Consider the following 17704-nt stretch of genomic DNA (forward strand, 5'->3'; position numbering starts at 1 on the left):
ATGTATCTATAACTGAAAAGTATAAATGCATGAAATTTTGTGCGCGTTAAATGTTTTCGACAACATTAAACGCTTAAAATTTACTTCCGTCGCGTTACGTTAAACTTAGCTGCGTTTTTTTTAACAGTGTAGACCGATAAAAGAACGCGCTAATATCTTTATAAGCTCGTTCTGAATAATGCGGGTCCGAGTCTCCAAGGAAGACAACCCTTTCAGTTTGAGCGATTCCGCAATAAAAAAAATGGCCAATTTTTTTATTGAAATCGATGTCCCTGGTGTCTCGGTTTCTTTGAAAAATCATGCATATTCATCATTTACAACCGTGATCTCTCGACGGTCGATGCCACTCATATTGCACCGCTCCGCCGCCGCGACATTAAATTTATCTTCAAGTCTCGTCGAGAGAGGCAAGAGAATATTTTCCCCGCGATTTTATTTACTGCTATGCGCGCAAAGGTTTAACGAACGATTATACTTTCGAAGATGTTTCGAGCGGTCGCGCATTTATTTTTCAGAATCGAGTCCGTTCCTCGTCCGAGAACGCTGGAGCGGCGCGCGGCGAGAGACTTTCGCGAGGAGAGACGAACGCGCGCGCGCGCTCCGATCGTGCTTCGAGCTCTCGGCGACGTGGCGGATTAGCGCGCGGGTTAGCGCGAGTTAGCGCGGAACGCTCGCGGCCTCTCCGTGCTATCCATCTAGCCTCTCGCGCGCGCGTTCCCGTGTCCTAGGCCGGTCGGCAGAGATAGACCGGACGCTAATGCGCCGGAATAGATTAATACTGACCAATAGGAGCGCCGATCGAACGGCCTGGAGCACATTACTCAATTATTTACGCTTCATTAAGTATATATCCAATGCTGCCGTGTGCGTGTGCGTGTGTGCGCGCGTTCGCGCAATTCCACTGGTACGGCGAGCGCAGGGAGGATATCGCGCGTACGTGTGCATCCACGCGCGCGCGTGCGTTACGTGCACGCGTATGTACGACCGCGGTACATAATGTATGAGAGCGTGTTGGTAGGTAAGCGACCACCCCTAGCTCGCCGAGGTCTAACTTAATTATTCGAGAAATTCAGCGATCCATTCCTGCGCCCCCGTACCCTCTCTCTCCCCGCCGACAGCCTCGCCGCCACCGGCGCCCGGTTTTCTCTCCCTGGCCCTTCGCCGCTCCGATCTCTCTCCCTCCCTGGCCCCTCGTTTCCACGGGCGTGCAACACACACACACACACGCACACACACGCGAGTGCGCGCGTTCCTCTCTGTCTCCCTAGCTCGGCCTCCGTTTCTCACACTCCCCCCGGCCGCCGCCGCCGCCGGTCTGCGAATCCGCTGGACCCGATCCGTCGAAATCGATTCCGATGAAGGACTCGCTTACTTTTGCGAGAAGGATCCTACGTACGTCGGTTCGACGCCGCGTCGGATTCTTCGCCGGCGCGGCGGCCGACTTTCGTTTATCGATTCTCGTCCTTGCCGTGATTACCGCAGCGAAATTTGCCGGTTGATTTAACACCGGCACGCTAACGTGGAATGATTGCATCCGATTAACATTAATACGTGTTAATTAACATTAATATGTTTTGCATGTAATACCGGGGGATTATAATATGAGCGGTATAAGCAGAAACATGCGCAACCAGATGTAACATTAGCCTCGTTAGCAACTGACGTAAATCTTATTTAAAATAGTTGAGAAATATACGCGAAAATGCGTTCGCGGCCCCGACAATCTTGTACGCAGGCCCCGACCGCGATGATTTAAACATTATATAAAACTACAGCGCTACAACTTATACTCTCATGATATACCGCGATTGCTACGAATTAATTATATCTTATTTATAGCGATCGTAAATAACGTGTTTTGTTCTTCGTGTGTTTCAGGTGAGTCTGTCATGGAATTACTCTCTCACAGCGAAAGGTTCTCTTCCCCGCCGCGGTGATTGCGTAAATCAAGAATTTTCTGACTTGGCCATCGGGACTCGCCATCATCGCGGTAATTTCTATCTCGCGGCGTGACTCGAGTCTCGAGTATCGCGAGAAACAAGTGCAACGTGAAGTTTCACGGGCAAATCGCCCGTGGATTTATCGCTCGCCCGAGCGAATGGGGGGGGGGGGGCTCTAATTATGGGGGCGCGTCGCGCAGGGCATGCGCGATAAATAACGATCGGAAAATTAGCGGCAATTTATAGGAAATCGAAGGATCTACGATCGGCCGGTTCTTCGATCGGCCGTAATCCATCGGAAAGAGCATCGGCCGATACAAATATCCCTTCCCGACATGTAAATCTTTCGCTACCTCGGTCGGACAGTTGGGGGGACGGGGGGTATTTATAGAAAAATAACGCGGGCGTGGCCAAGTTTTAATTGGACCACGGGATACAGACGGAGAGTGAGAGTAATCGACTCTTCTAGAGTAATCGACGCTCCCTCGCGAGAAAAGCGAGGCATTTAAAGCGCGTCAGGTTTAAACACGAAGGACAGATCGTGGGGTTGATTAACATTTCTACATGTTTTATATACATTTCATCTTGCGTACATCTATATTTACGTCGCGACGATTGTCGCGACATAAACTGGGGGGACATATATATTCCGTATAGATTTAATAACGATCGCAATCGTAATTACGGGTGCTCACTCGCGCTCCGCTCGCACAACAAGTAATGATCTAAAAACAGACGCGAGTTAAAGCGAAAGGCGCGATTGGCGTGACAGTAATTGAGAATCGAAATCGTTATTTCTGATTATTATGCTTGGTATCAATCTTGCGTGCCGCAATTCCATCTGCGGAGTATCGCGAGGAATCGCGCCTTAACGACGTGCCCCTTACGCAATCAATTGAGAATTAAGAAAATTAACAAGCGTGCGAGAGGTAACCGGGGAGGAAGAAAAAAAAGGTCGGAAACTATGCGCGCCGTCGCGACTTTTTCCATCGAGGAAAGTAATTCCTTTACGAAGGGGTTAATTCGTTCCCGATATTCGTATCGCGCCGGTTCTGTCACGGTGTTGAAATTAACGTTACGAGAAGAGAGAGAGAGAGGATAGCCCTGGCGAGTAGAAGAGATTCTCGACGAGATACGGGCGAGGCGTATTAAACAGAGAAATTCTTGACAACACGCGGTATTAAAGGCAAGTATTTATCGGGCCGGGAAGGTCTTAATTACAGATAGTCTCGCGGCGTCGGCGCGCGCGATAAATAACGATCGGAAAATAAGCGGGAATTAATAGGAAACGAGTGCGGGACGCGATCGCGATCAGCCGAACGGACGCCGAAGAACAACAGGGGAAGGAGGGGGAGCGGGAGGGAAGAAGGCGCTCCGCTGCGTGGCTGCGTGGCTGTGCGGTACACACACCAGCCATTATATATCCAGCGTCAGTTGTTCCGGCTGTATTGTGCGCGGTAGTGACGACTGTTTCGCGCAGATAGCAGGTACGTATTTAAATGAGGAACGAACAGGAGGCGGCGCTCCGCCGGTGGAAGGATATAGCAGGAGGCGTGTGTGTTGTGCATACAGGGTGTCCGATCGGTTGTACCCGCTCACTGATTTAACGGCGACTCCGCATACCTCGGCCGAAACTCGGAAGGCAGCCGACAACACCTGGAAATGGGGAGATTCCGGCGGCGGCGCGAGTAGACAGCGAAATGTCCCGCTTTGAGTTCAAATTTTCTTTCCAAGATTTGACGGTCGATGTATTTCATTGGATATCAAATGTCTACGTTTCTACGTCAATATCGAGACGGGAAATATTACGTATTGTAACAACAATGGAGACGTTAAAGGTTTTTCTTGACCAAGTTTCGAAATAGCGCGCAATTAAGCTCGAGCCTTTGAATTATCCTTCAAGCGCATCAATGAAAATCGCAAATTTGCAGGCGCGGATATCTTTTAAATACTTATCTAGATTTTGTTTATTAAAACGATTGTTTTCCTTAAAAGCAAAAGCAAATATTGAGAAAAGGCACAATTGAAATCACATTTAACTTTTTATTTGCAATTAACAGATATACCGATATAAATAGAGTAACACTGAAAAGTGGCACTTAGCCACAACGTTACAAAATTTACACTGAGAGAAAAAAATGGTTACTATAATTTAACTATAATCCATAGCTATTTTGAGTGCCAACTATATATTTATTATTTTTCAAAATGTAAATTATTACTGCGTAAATAGTGAGCAAATGTTGAAAAAATAATAGTATTTACTATAATTGAGATTGCATTTACTATACAGAAATGTTTGTTTTATTGTTACCATTCATATCTTAGTTATATTAAGATTTGAAATTGTCATAATTTATAGTAAAACTTTTTCATAGTTGGCAGAACTATAAACATAAAGAGTAATGATAACTAAAAACTATAATTTACATTTTTTAAAACCATAAGTATATAGTTGGCATCGAAAATGATTATGGATTATAATAGTTAAATTATAGTAAGCATTTTTTCTGTCATTGTTTTGTAACATTGTGACCAAATGCCCCTTTTCGATATTACTATTGCAACGGTAATAACTATAAAAATAACCATAATTTAATTAACCATAATTATTTTAGCGTGCGATAGTCACAAATTTCAAACGATTACTCATCGTACACGCGCGCCTGACTTCAGTCAGATTAATTTCAAGAAGAATGATTTTTTCAAGTTCACATGTGTGAAGAATTATTCAGAGCATTTGGAAAGAGATTGTATTAATCGAGAAAAGATTCCAAATCCGCGGCGGGGATAGGGCTCCCTCGCCTTTTGCGGGACACCCTGTGTATACGGCCGCCCCGCCGGAGTAGATAGATCGTCGGCCCGATACCGTGTCCCGGGAGACTTTAATTATCATCGCGTACGGACTATTTATATGCCAGGAAGCACTTAAATAATATTTCTCGGAGTCGCGAGGAGAGACGAGGCGCGGAGGCCTCGAGAGAGATCGGGAACGGGATATTGCGCTCTCTGCCTCGGCTACCGAAGGTTTCTGATCCACCCGGCAGATAACGGGCCCGCCTGGAGTATCCGCGCCGCGGAGTACCGGACGGTGGGCGGAATCGACTTTTATCGGCCGGAAGTCGAAAACAATACGCGCGCGAAAGACGCTGCGAACCGAGGATACGCGCCGCCGACGTGAGGAATCGCGTCTTCTCGCGTGTAGGCGTGTCGACGTGACATAATTTTTATTTTTTTTCTTTTTCTCGTTTCTTTTCTTTTTCCAGAATACGCGCTCGCTCTCGTTCACGTGAAACGAAATATCGTCCGTGGAAATTGTCAACCCACTTGTAAATCTTTGAAAGACCGCCGGACCGCTTTTCTAAACGAAATGACCAGTCGCGTTGATCTTAAGAAGCGTTAACAGAAGATTTGCGCCCCGTGAATCTTTCGTGTTATTAAAATGGTAGAAATGACAGACTTTCGTGCGCGCGAGATTGAAGCGAGGCCGATTCGAAGAAACTCAGCAGGGATTACTTGCGGGCGTTTTAGAACGTTTAAAGTTTAGGTCGGCGTTGTACTTGAATCACGATGTAATTGCAGTTAGAGAGAATTTATATTTTCGAGAACACGCTCGCAATGCAAGTTCCGTAATGGATGGTAATGATGATTAAAGGGTACTGCGAGGATAATGATGATTAAAGAGTATTATAAGGGGTTACTAGAGGCTCTAATGATCGATGGACTATTCCCAATTCTTAATCTTTGATCGCGCAAATTACGCTAGCTGGAACAAATCTAATATAAATATCGGGAGTATAAGGCGAGATAGGTATGATATAATACACGATAGATATAATAAATCAAATACGGTTACGCTGAGAACACATTCGTCGAGTATGTTCTCTTCTCTAAGCGATACTTGAAAATTCGAGGCTTGCAAGCATCATTATCATAATTCCACGTTTTACTTCTCGCGATTATACCGCGCTCACCACGTAATTTCATGCGCGAATAATGACGTGTTTACCTTACTAATATATTATATAATCGCCTCATGATTTATTACAATATCCGGGAACAAAGCTGAGAATCGGAGCGCGCTTCGCCAACAGCCCGTTCCATAATTTAATCCGGAGCAGCGTAATCCAACTTGAGGAACTAACGCGGAAAGAAAGTCAAGACAGATTGTGATATTCGCAAACTAATTATGATTCCGGAGAATACACGGAAACGTTGAAAAAAGCCGGGGCCGCGTCCGTGCTTTTATTTATCCGATATTTCTGTGGAAATCGCCTTGCTAGCATTCTTCAACGCTACAAAACAGCTATACGCTCCACATACTTTAACGATTCTCAACGAATTTCTATCTTCCGGATAATCGGTCTACGATCTTAAACTTCTCCAGATTTCTCTCCCGTCAAATGCTTGCGCACCCTCCTCTCCCCCCCGATTCTCAAATACAAAACTTGTAAATTGATATTATTTCAAGAAAAAAAAAAAAACAGTTTCTACACCTTTTTTATTTATATTTGCGCGCACAGAAAGAAAATTAGTATCAAATCAACAATCATTGCCTTATATACATATAAGCAAGAATATAAAACAACTATATACTTGGCACCAAAACAACTATGAACTATAGTTAAATTATAATAATTGCAACCTTTTTTTCTCTCAGTGTAATTTTCAAGAGTTGACAGGAAAAAAATATCGGGTAAGAAACAACAATGTCTTCAAACTGAGAATTAGAATTTTTTAATACTATTATTATGAAAACAATCGTATTGTGTTCTTTAAACGTGATTATTATAATATTGAAATAAAAATATTTTGCTGAAATTCAAGATTATTAAATTCTTTAAAAGGGATTAAATTATATATAAACAAGAATATCATTTCTTGCTTTTACAATGAAACATTAGCTGCATTCAGCAGAACGTTTATTTCACAACTGTTGAAAGTTTTCTTCGCTGAGATAGGACTGTTTCTCTAGATCTATATATAATCCAATCAGCGTGAAGAAGACTTCAACAGTTGTAAAATAAACGTTCCGCTGAACGCGGCCAGTGATTGTTAAACAGAATACATTAGTTTTAATTTGATACTAATGTTTAATACTGTTTTTTCTGCGCGTCACTGTTTGATCCGTAACTTGTTCATTTTTTTTGTTTCTACACAAAAAAATTTAGTATCAAATCAATAATCCTATGAGCAAGAATATATTATAAAATTTTCCTTAAAAAATTTGATAATCTCAGGGTCTCTTTCACCAATCTTCGTTAAAGCAAATCGACTTAGCCCATCGGAATTGACGAATCGCATTTGTCATTTCACACTACAGACAATGCGATTGGTCAATTCCAATGGATTAGATTGGTGAAAGAGGCCCTTAAACAGACAACTCGCTTACATGAAGAAATTTTATATAGTTTTAAGAAACATATATTGCTTTCTTAATATAAAAAGAAATAAAGAAATATTTCACTGAAATTTAAGGTTATCAAACTGTTTAAAAAAGATATTACATTGTTGCTTATATACGAAGCAATGACGGTTGATTTGATACTAATCCTTTTTCTGTGCACATCGCACAAAAATATCGCCCGTAGTTTCGTCCGCAAGTTCATCCGATCCATTTGCGCGATCCATTTGTACGATCCATCATATCACAGGCCGCGAAATAGATTCTACCGCGTGATCGATGGATCGTTCCCCGGGCAATTATCGCGGCGGTCGAAGGTGGTCGCGGACGTTAACTGAGGAACAAAGCCCGACAACTGTTGCAAAGCCGAGTACGACGGCATTAGCGTCCTAGGAGAAAGGGCGAGAGGCGCGAAAGGGGAGAAAGAAGAGAGGAGCGGTGCGACGCGGAGAAAAAGAAAACGGGAAATATGGGACGTGGAAGCGGCATTTGGCATCGATCGCCGCCAACGCGAGATCTTCACCGTGCTGCTCGCGTCCAGGATCTTTTTTCTCGCGGCGCGGCCGCGTTCCCAAACGGAACGAAACCGCGACGCGGAGTCGCGGAAGAGACCCATTAGCAAACACAATCAACGTACGCAGCTAATAATTATCGCTATCTGTTACCGATCGCGGGTTTATGCTAATACATCGCGTCGCGGGCGTTAAAAGCCACGTCATTGTATTTCGTGGCGTGGTGGCTTTTCACGGCCACTAACCGACATCGTTAAAGAATCCAGATACCGCGCGTCCGGACGGAGATATTTCACGCGCGCTCGTTCTCCCGGTGATCGTGATGTTTAAAGGTTCGCAAATCGCACTGTTTAAACAGGTTTCTTAGCGCGATAACGATTGAAAGGAAGAGAGAGAGAGAGAGAGAGAGAGAGAAAGAGAAGGAACGGAAGGGAAAAAAAATCACTCGGTTTAAACACGCAACGTTCACGCGCGCAGGCCTTATCGCGCGGAAAAAAAAACATCACGCGCGATAAAGCCGATCTTTTTCGCCCGGTAATTAAGCGCGGAGCACGACTTGAGGACGCCGTTCTCGCGAAACAATATGCGTTCTCAATTCGCAGTGCTTAGAGAGAAAAGTAGCTTGCAGAGTTTATCGTATCAAAGTTTAATCTTAATAATAATAGTAATAATAATAGCTTTATCACAAGTGTTTATATATTTATGTACACGAAAGCATTCAATATAGAAACGGCACGTTAAAAGCTAAGGCATCGGCCATAATGCTGTTTGTATTATACTCCTGGACCTTGACATAAAAAAATAATGGAGAACGGAATATTATTATTAATAATAATAATGTCATTGAAGTACAAATAATAAAAGAAACATACGTTAATATACAAACTGAAATAAAATATGGAAAAGTGCGCCTCAAAAGAGGAGACGTTAGAATAATACTGCCTTAAACCAGAGAAAAAATTTGTTATGCATACTTATGCATGATTTTGATATATAATTATATAGAATGATTATTTGAAATTGTGTGCAATCATTTTATATGATTATACATAATTATTCATATTTTATATATAAATATATATAATCATGCATATTTTACATATAATTATATAATTTTTTCCCGCTATAATACATGCAACAGAAATAAAAAACTAGCATACATATACTGACAGAAATACCAGAGTTCATCAGTTAAGGAAAAAATACAAAAAGATGATAAAATTACAAAAAGTAAAGAATTAAAATATATCTGACAAATACAAAATAAATATAAAAAGAAAAAAATAATAATATCAATAATAATATTACACGTTTTTTCCAGCTAGCATCAGTAAAATTGTTAATCGTGACACGTTAAAAAGAAAAATTACGTAATTTTAAAATGTATAATGCAAATATAATGCATGTGAGTATAGATAGAGAGGAATGATACATTGAAATGTAAAAATTTTGCATTTATAGAATATAGTAAAATATATAAGTGAGTATAAAAAGAAATGACAGAATAAGATCATCAAAAATGTGAGAAACGAGGTAAAGAAGGGCAACTGTTCCAAATTAGATATTGATGTACTAGAACGAGTGTCGCTAAGTAATAGGTTAAAATTTGACAGCAACGTAAAAGAAAGCAGTGTGGGATTTTGCAGTTGTACGATGAAGAGGATAGAGTAAGGACGATTGGAAGTGAGAGTAAAACCAGGTGTATGCACACTTAGCAAACGAACACTAAACGAACAACGTGCGCGCATGTTCAGAGATTCACGTTTGTGTTTGTAAATCGTTATTTCCTTTTCTTAATTGCAGCGAACACCAGCATTCGATCAAATTCGATGTTCACGCTGCGTATAGCAATAGAATTTGTGCCACAATTGTGTAGCAAACAACGATAATGAACTTTTGCGTTCGATGTTCGTCCGTAGGTGAATGCTCCGCTTAATAGACGGTGAGGTGGAGTGAAATTCATGGTTGAAATGAAAACAATCGCGTAAGTAGGATGCGATATCCGAGCGTAAAACGTTATAGACTGGAGAACGCAAATGAAGAATGGATCGCTGTTGTGAGGGTTTTCAACCGGCGGCTGTTGAAGGATCAAATTTTTTGGGAAAACTGAGACACGACGACAGTTTTGAATACGCTGCGAATCCGATTATAAGTTATCGCGCTTCGACGAGGAGTTGAGGGAGTATTGACGGCGGCGACGGCGGTCGTCGGTCGTCGAATTCGAAAGGTTCGCGTTTTGCTCAGGTCGACGGAGTCGACATTTGGGATTCCGTTATTCTCCGGGCCACCCTGTACACGCCGTTGTTGTGGGGGCAATAGCTACTTTACGTATGTACGTATGTACGTACGATATATGCTACAATACGTAGCTTATGATTCAGTCGCGCTATACATAGCGGTCTACCCCTCGGCGCGGCAGGCCGCCGTTGTTCGATCATAAAGTGCATTGCCTTCCTACCTTCCTACCTAGCTTCTCGCTTCCCGCCAATCTCGGGACGAGTCGCCTTGTGAATTACCGCCTTACGTCCCAGCGACGCGTGTTATCGACGCAGGGGTTGGGTCATGGTTCATACCATTGTTCGTTGGTGTAGCGCGATATACGGAATTACTACGTGTCAATTTTTATACGCGTCCCCGCGTATTCTCTATTCTTTATTCTTTTCCCTTTCCTGCATATTTAATAGATTCTCCGGAGACGCGCGCGAAAAGAGAGGAGATCGTCCCAACGAAATTATTTCGTTGCCTTTACGAGGCATTCATAGCCCTGCGCGCGTTCGGCTATGGATGTTATAACAATCCGTAAATGTAATTTCGTTATTAATGTATGACGAGAGAGAATTGTGAGACATTCGCGACTCCCGCGGGACGAGAAACGGTTTGGTAGACAGTGCCGACAATCCGCCGGTTTCGGACGGTTCGATGAAAAATTCACTTTCTCCGAGACAGTGCGAATATGCCAAAACCGTCGGGGATGATTAACGCTCGGTCCGTTAATAGACCGCCCGGAGACTCCCGCCGACAAACCGAGTTACAGTAATTGAGACACGGAGGGAGCTGGAAATGATGGGCACGTTAAATTGCGAGACTTACATGCCACGGAAACTCGGCAAAAGTAATCGGTGACTGAGGCGATTTATTTTCGAATGTCTTCCAATTCCATGTTAAATTAACGTTGAGCCTCCCATTGTAAGATGTAAGCCGCGAAGGGGAAAATAAATGCAGTTGACCTAAAGCTCTGTATCCACCTCTCGTCCCTCTCTTAAGCTCTTTAACCTTCGCTTGAATCGGTAAAAAAGAACAAAATAAGCAGAGTAAAAATTTAGTCAATTCAACAACTTTTTTTGTTCAATGTAATTGCAACTACATTTTTTTCTCTCAGTGTACAATCAGTGATAACAATTTTTATGCGTTTCTGTTTCAAAGTTTCGTAGGACGTTCGAAGCCCAATCACTCTGGAGACGTCTTTCAAACCCACAGATTTCTGTCTCTCTCTCTCTCTCTCTCTTACTCGATAAACAAAGATTATCGAAAGGGTTAATTCGAGAGGCTCCGGTTGAAGCCTAGCGCGGAAACGAGGCGGCGTCGCGGCGGCGGCGGCAGCGGTGGCGGCGCGCGTCGTAAAATGTTTAGTTATTCGTCACCATTTATATCGGCGTTGCGGACGTGTACGTGCGGGCCGCGGGCCGCGTGTCGCGGCCAGAAATAATCTATGAGTAATTTCTGCCAGGTCGCAATAATAGCTGCGGCCAGAGCGATTACACGGTTGTCAGGTAAAAGCGCAGGCCGTGGCGGCGGTGGCAAATCGTGATTATTATACCCGCGAACCCACGGCGCGGCTTTTTGCGAGATATATATTTGGCGGTGGAGGAGGGAGAGAGGGAGAAGGGGGAGGCAAGTCCCGCGACTTTTCAAACTACAGACGTCGATGACGAAAAAAAAAAGATATTTTGATGCCGCGGTTAGGTACACGTGATTTCTTTTCTTTGCAAAATTTCCACCTACCGATTTACGAGACACGACGCTTCCTTTCTTCCTCTCGCGAGACGCTCGCGAAGCTGACAGATGCGAAAGTGAGGTCGCGGACAAAGAGATATTTCGACAGCATCGTGGATATATTCGAGGTGATGCTCTGGTGTATACGTCCCGCGCGCGTTTAAAGCTAAATTTAGTTAAACTTAAATTTAGTTAAAAGCGTCTGGCGGAATTCACGTCGCAAGAATGAAGGGAACGCGTTATATGACGAGTGTGAGGTTTAAAAACGAGAAGTCAGGTTCAACGTCAAGATTCGATTGGTACGCTGACGCCGCTCGCCGATCTCGTATTATTATTTTCAATTCCGTAATTCCGTTCTACCGCAGATTAAAAATTAACGTACGGATCTATTTTTCGAATACGTTAAAAATAATCAGTTTGCATTGAGTTTTTCTCCAAGGCGATGCGACGACGCCGCGACGTCACATTTCACGTGGATTACATCATCGACACTTGGATCCAATCGTCAACGATCGCACGGACTCGAGAGTGCCGGATTGGGCACGTAACTTTGAAGCGGCCTGTACAAATATAATACAAAAAAAGAAAATGATTTGATTAACCACAGTTAGCGTTGATTAACGTTGAAAATTATCACAATGCAGAAATTAAATCGAGATAAATTAGATTAAATAAAATTAAATCAAGTTAAATTCCTGATATAAGCGGCTCTATAAACGCGCTACTCCAATCCCGTATAATATGTTACCATTAACTCGCCGGCGCACGGCGCGGCATTCGGGTGTGTCAGCACCGGGGATTCACCTCGCCGGATCTTACCATTTTCATGAAAATTATTAAAACGTTTGACGGTGGCACCGCGATTTTTATCGTGAGTATAGTTAACGGGGCGGTCCCCTCTCCGCGCGCGAGCAGTTCAGCGCTGGGAAAGACGGGCACTGCACACGAGCGAGGCGAGTCCGTAATTATTGATACATCATGGGTGCGCGCACGAGGAGGAGAAGTTTGCAAGTAATTTAGTAACTTTGGATCTTATAGCGCCGCGCGTCGAGTTATAGCTCAACTTAGTTACTATTGCAGAAACGACTCCGCCGAATATAACGCGGGGAGCGAGCAGTTCGATATTAATAAGAAGAAAAAAAGAAGAAGAAGAAGAAGAGAGAAAGAGAGGGGGGGAGGCGAGAAGAGGAGCGAGAGAGAATCGCCTTTCCAACAATAATAACGGCCGCGCCGGCGGTAACTTTGTATTATGTGGAAGACGGCGATAAATTTTCGAAAGTTCGCAAGACAATTCCGCGGCGGAATTGCCAGGCTACGGCCGCCGCGAGCGAGCAAAGCGCGAAACGCGCTCGCACTCGCGCTCGGGCGGAAAACAATAATTATCGAAATTCATTTAATCGCAATTTAACGAACTCGATGTCGAAATTAAATTATTTAACTTTAATTTCATTCGGTTACGATTCTCGTAAGTTCGTAGCAATATATAAAATCTATACAAATACGGCTAGATTAAATTTTCATTCGCGTATAATTTGTAAGCGCGCGCGAGCGCTCTCTCTCTCTCTCTCTCTCTTTCTCTTTCTCGCGTGTACGTATACCAGAGAGACACGCACACTCTGTGGTATCGAATTTGTGTAAATTAAAATAGATTAAATTTGCGCAAAAACGCGTACCCGTTGCGTTCGCGCGACGTCGCGCTTGCGTTAACACTTAAACAACGAGTAGCGCAAATTGAATTGAATTTCAATTTCTTTGCGCGACACCGATCGCTGCCCGGTGTAATTAATTCAATTCTGCTTACACATAAATAATTGCGCCCGCGTACGTGGCACGCCGAAACTGATCGACTGCGAGAGCAACTTTTTTGCTTCGTTCCGATGATAGATCCCAATTACGCCACTTAAGCCTGGTTGCATCAGTTGCCGACTTTGGTCATCCCCTCCTCCCTTCCTCTCATGTCTTTATCAAAGATAAGACTATGTTATTCTTTTCCTCTGCGCGCATTATACACTGAGAAAAATGTGTTTGGTATTTGTAACTATAATTGGATAATAAAGTAATTATGGTTAGGAGTCCCATTTTATAGTTATTGCTGCTATTACGTCAGTAATAATAACCTTATGTTTATAGCTTTATTAACTATAAAAAAAGTTTTACTACAAATTATGTTAATTTCAAATATTATTATAGTAAAGATATGATAGTAAAAATAAACATTTTCATGTAGTAAACGTAATCACAATTATAATGAATACAACTATTTTTTCAACATTTGTTTACTATTTGTGCAGTAATAATCATTAAAATCTATAAATATATATGGTTAAATGTATGTAGTTGACTGACAATGGCTATAAATTGTAGTTAAATTATGGTAATTGCCACCATTTTTTTTCTCTTAATGTACACAAGAGAATTTTCTCATAAAATTTAATCTGAAAATATATCATGATAGGCGTAGAACAACATTGTATTTTGAAGAATTTTATGTGATTTTCTTTGATTTATTAATATCTATTATACATATTTTTATATTTTAACACAGTCAAACATGAAATACGTTTGATTATTTTTACAAAATTGTATAGTTAAATTTTAATGATTTTAAAATACATCGGACAGAGTGATTCTTTATTAATTTAAATAGAATAAATACCAAATAGCGATAAACATATACAATATTTTGTATAAATTTTACAATGCGGTATATTTTCAATCTGACTTGGTCATGATAATTTTATCATGTAGCATAATAATTGATCACGGCGCGCTGTTTATACTATAAATAGACAATACATTTATCAATAGAAGAAACGATGTAGCACCGTAAAGTAAAAGATTTATGATTCTCGAGCTTGAATTCTATACTGCATAAAAATTTAGAAAATTTACATAAATAATAGATGTAAAAGGTCATATGATTAGTCTTATAAATACAAAAAAATCACAATTAAATTAATTTTACAAAAATTGTATAATATTACAAAAATATGTAGATTTGCTTTTATTATGTAAATATATTTTATTTTATATGAAAAATTACACACTTAACAATATATTTTAAATATTTTATGCAATTATCCAAATTTTTGTAACATTACGTAATACTATGGTATTTCATGTATCACTGTGAAAAATAGTGCGATCAGCATTCAACATGCATACAGTGCGAAAATTCTGTCCCGCCTAGCATCACTGCAGGCACCGTCATTCTATTGTTACAACATGATAAAGAGATAATATTTGAATGTACAATAATACAATTGCAGAAAGTATTGTTTCATTATCATTTCTATAATTTTCCGTACATATTGTAAGTTGCTTCTGCCATCTTCTTAAAAAAGGTGTAAAATTCCATACGTTTGTAAATTTGCAATATACACACGTGTGGAATTTTACAACGATTATAGTGGGTCTCGAAATTATCCATAACAGATGCAAATTTATACAAAATTTGTTTAAAGTGTAGGATAAGCGTGCTTTTTGAAGACGGTATATACATATACATTAAATACACAAGTCGTATAAATTTTGTACATGATTGTATATCATTGTAAATATAAGAAAATTTGATCTCAATTTGTAAAAAAATTTTTCTTCAAAATATTTTACAATGCTGCAAGATAATTTTTATTTAGGACGTAAAATGTCTTTTGCATATTTCAACAATTTATATTGTTACTCATAAAATTTGATAAATTGTTCCAAGCTTATCGTCACACGTGATAAAATTTGTAGTGAATTTTGTAGTAAAATAACGAAAAATTTTCTCCGTGTAGAGAAAACTGTAATATCTATGTAGAGAGTCGGTGAATCTCGCTAAACAAAAAAAAAGCTCAATCCTCATCCGCGGCTGCGACCCCCGCTTGCTTATTTTAAATTAAAAGCTCAATTTCAAGTTGGATCTTTTGAAAAGAAACTTCACTATTACGCGTGCGTGTGGATTCCTCCCCCTACAAGAATATTTCTCCGACGCCGCCTATATACGCCACCGAGTTATCTTCCACTGGGGTTAATTAGCCGATGCATGGTAGGAAATCGCTTGCGTGCGAGAACGACGCGGGTCCCTCCCGCGAAATATCTCGCATTCCGATCGTGATCGCCCCTGTCGTCACGCGGACGCAATCCCGGACGCGGGCGTTTCTTTTCCGCGGCAGTACGCGAAACCGCATGCTCTTTTTATTCTTAACGTGATGCAAATTACAAACGTGCGTCACGCTGTACGTACACTTGAGCACAAAAATCAGGGGTCAGAGTGATGTGGGTATAATTATTGCTCGTGTGAGAAACGGTTGTTTATTAGTATTAATGATTTTCATGAAGTCGCAGTTATTTGTGTAATTGCTCAGACTTTTAGAAAACCTATACGGTGTAAAAAAAGTTTTGTTTTTATGTTAAAATCAGTCTTTGTCAAAATTTTTATGTTGAGTTTTTAACAAGTATTAATTTTAACATAATGCGATTATTTGAATATTTGATTTGAGAATATTTTGTATTAAATTGATGCATTTCTCAGTGCTATATAACACAGTTTATGAATAAATAAATAAATAGCATAAAAATAATATAATTTTGAAACGTAATTTGTGCAAGATGAATGAATATAATGTACAACATATTATGAATATTAATTTTAATGAAGAAATACGTTTTTATAATCTGATTTCAAATTGTATCGAAGTGGTACATTTTTGTTTTGATTTTTTACGTTACATATGTTATTTTCTAATATATTGATCTTGTATTGTAAATTAACACCAAAATTTACATGAACCGTTTGGGACAAGAAATATAGGTTAAATTTAATACAAATTTTCCAACTGTGCAGAAAATATTTTAATAAGGAGTGAGATACAGAAATGGAGAGCAAAAATATATATCTAAATTCTTTGTCTTTATTATTTCAGAAAAACATACAAATAATTTAAATTGTTATTTTAAAATAATATTCTGTGGAAATAAAATAATTTAGTGTGCGAGACAATTGGTAATTATTTTACTAGTCTGAAATCAGGTGAAAGAAAGATAATGAAGTCGGTAAAAAGAAAAAAAAAATGTTGGTGTGCGATTCTTCAACGGTACGCTTTCGTACGAGCGAGGATCGCACGCAATGCAAATAAAGAACACAGAGGGTACGATTTTACGATAAGAAACGTGTGTAACGTCACGAATTAGTTAATTCTACTCCCATTTGGCGAATGTAAACGAAGGCAGCGAGTGCTGCTTTGATTTATCTACTCGTTTATCTGAATCAGTTCTGCACGGAAAGAACGAGAGATTTTGTTAAAGCATTTAAAAATTTAGCTAGTAACAAATTCCAAAATTAATCTTGTTGGATAATTGAAATAATTGTGTGGAACGCTGCAGAAAAGCGTGACGATTGAGGCTGGCTGCGAAAAGCTTTGACTTTTAGCAACCTCGATTCGAGTGTCCTACTACTATAATTATATATCGAAACCCAATGAAATTATTTTCGGATCTATACCGAGATAAAGTTTTAAACACTATATGAAAGACTAGATAACAAAACCCGTATTCTTCCCGTGTACGTTATTCGATTGCGGTGCCAGGGTCGTCAAAGCCGTCTGTTCTTGAATATACACGCGCGCTTTTGCGAGCAAGTGTACCACCCGACGCGGCGCGGCACGGCGCGGCGCGGCGCACTTACCGCGGGCGCGGCTGTACGCCCGTGTTCTCCTTTCAGCCGGGGGTAGATCGCGGACGATATTTCATTCGATATTGCAGCCCCGGCATTATTTCTCTATTTCAGTAGCCGGCCCGGCGCGCCGGAGAATAAATTGTTTAATTTATATTAAAAAATAAATAGAGCCGGGCACGCGGGAGGGAAAGAGAGA

General features: G+C 40.8%; 1 protein-coding gene across 4 annotated transcripts in view; it reads left to right on the forward strand.

Annotated features, from left to right (window-relative positions):
• LOC105196084 (protein bric-a-brac 2) overlaps positions 1–17704 on the forward strand; it is a 354868-nt gene that overhangs the window by 263798 nt on the left and 73366 nt on the right. Inside the window, exon 2 of one of the 4 annotated variants that reach the window (XM_039458672.1) lies at positions 1879–2090. The exons of the other annotated variants lie outside the window; for them this stretch is intronic. Coding sequence (XP_039314606.1) covers positions 1879–2013 — 135 coding nt within the window. The 3' untranslated portion in view covers positions 2014–2090. Of the gene's footprint in view, positions 1–1878; positions 2091–17704 lie in introns of those variants that run through there. 4 annotated transcript variants of the gene reach the window in all.

This window comes from Solenopsis invicta, chromosome 16, assembly GCF_016802725.1.
Source record: "Solenopsis invicta isolate M01_SB chromosome 16, UNIL_Sinv_3.0, whole genome shotgun sequence".
Taxonomy (NCBI): Eukaryota; Metazoa; Arthropoda; class Insecta; order Hymenoptera; family Formicidae; genus Solenopsis; species Solenopsis invicta.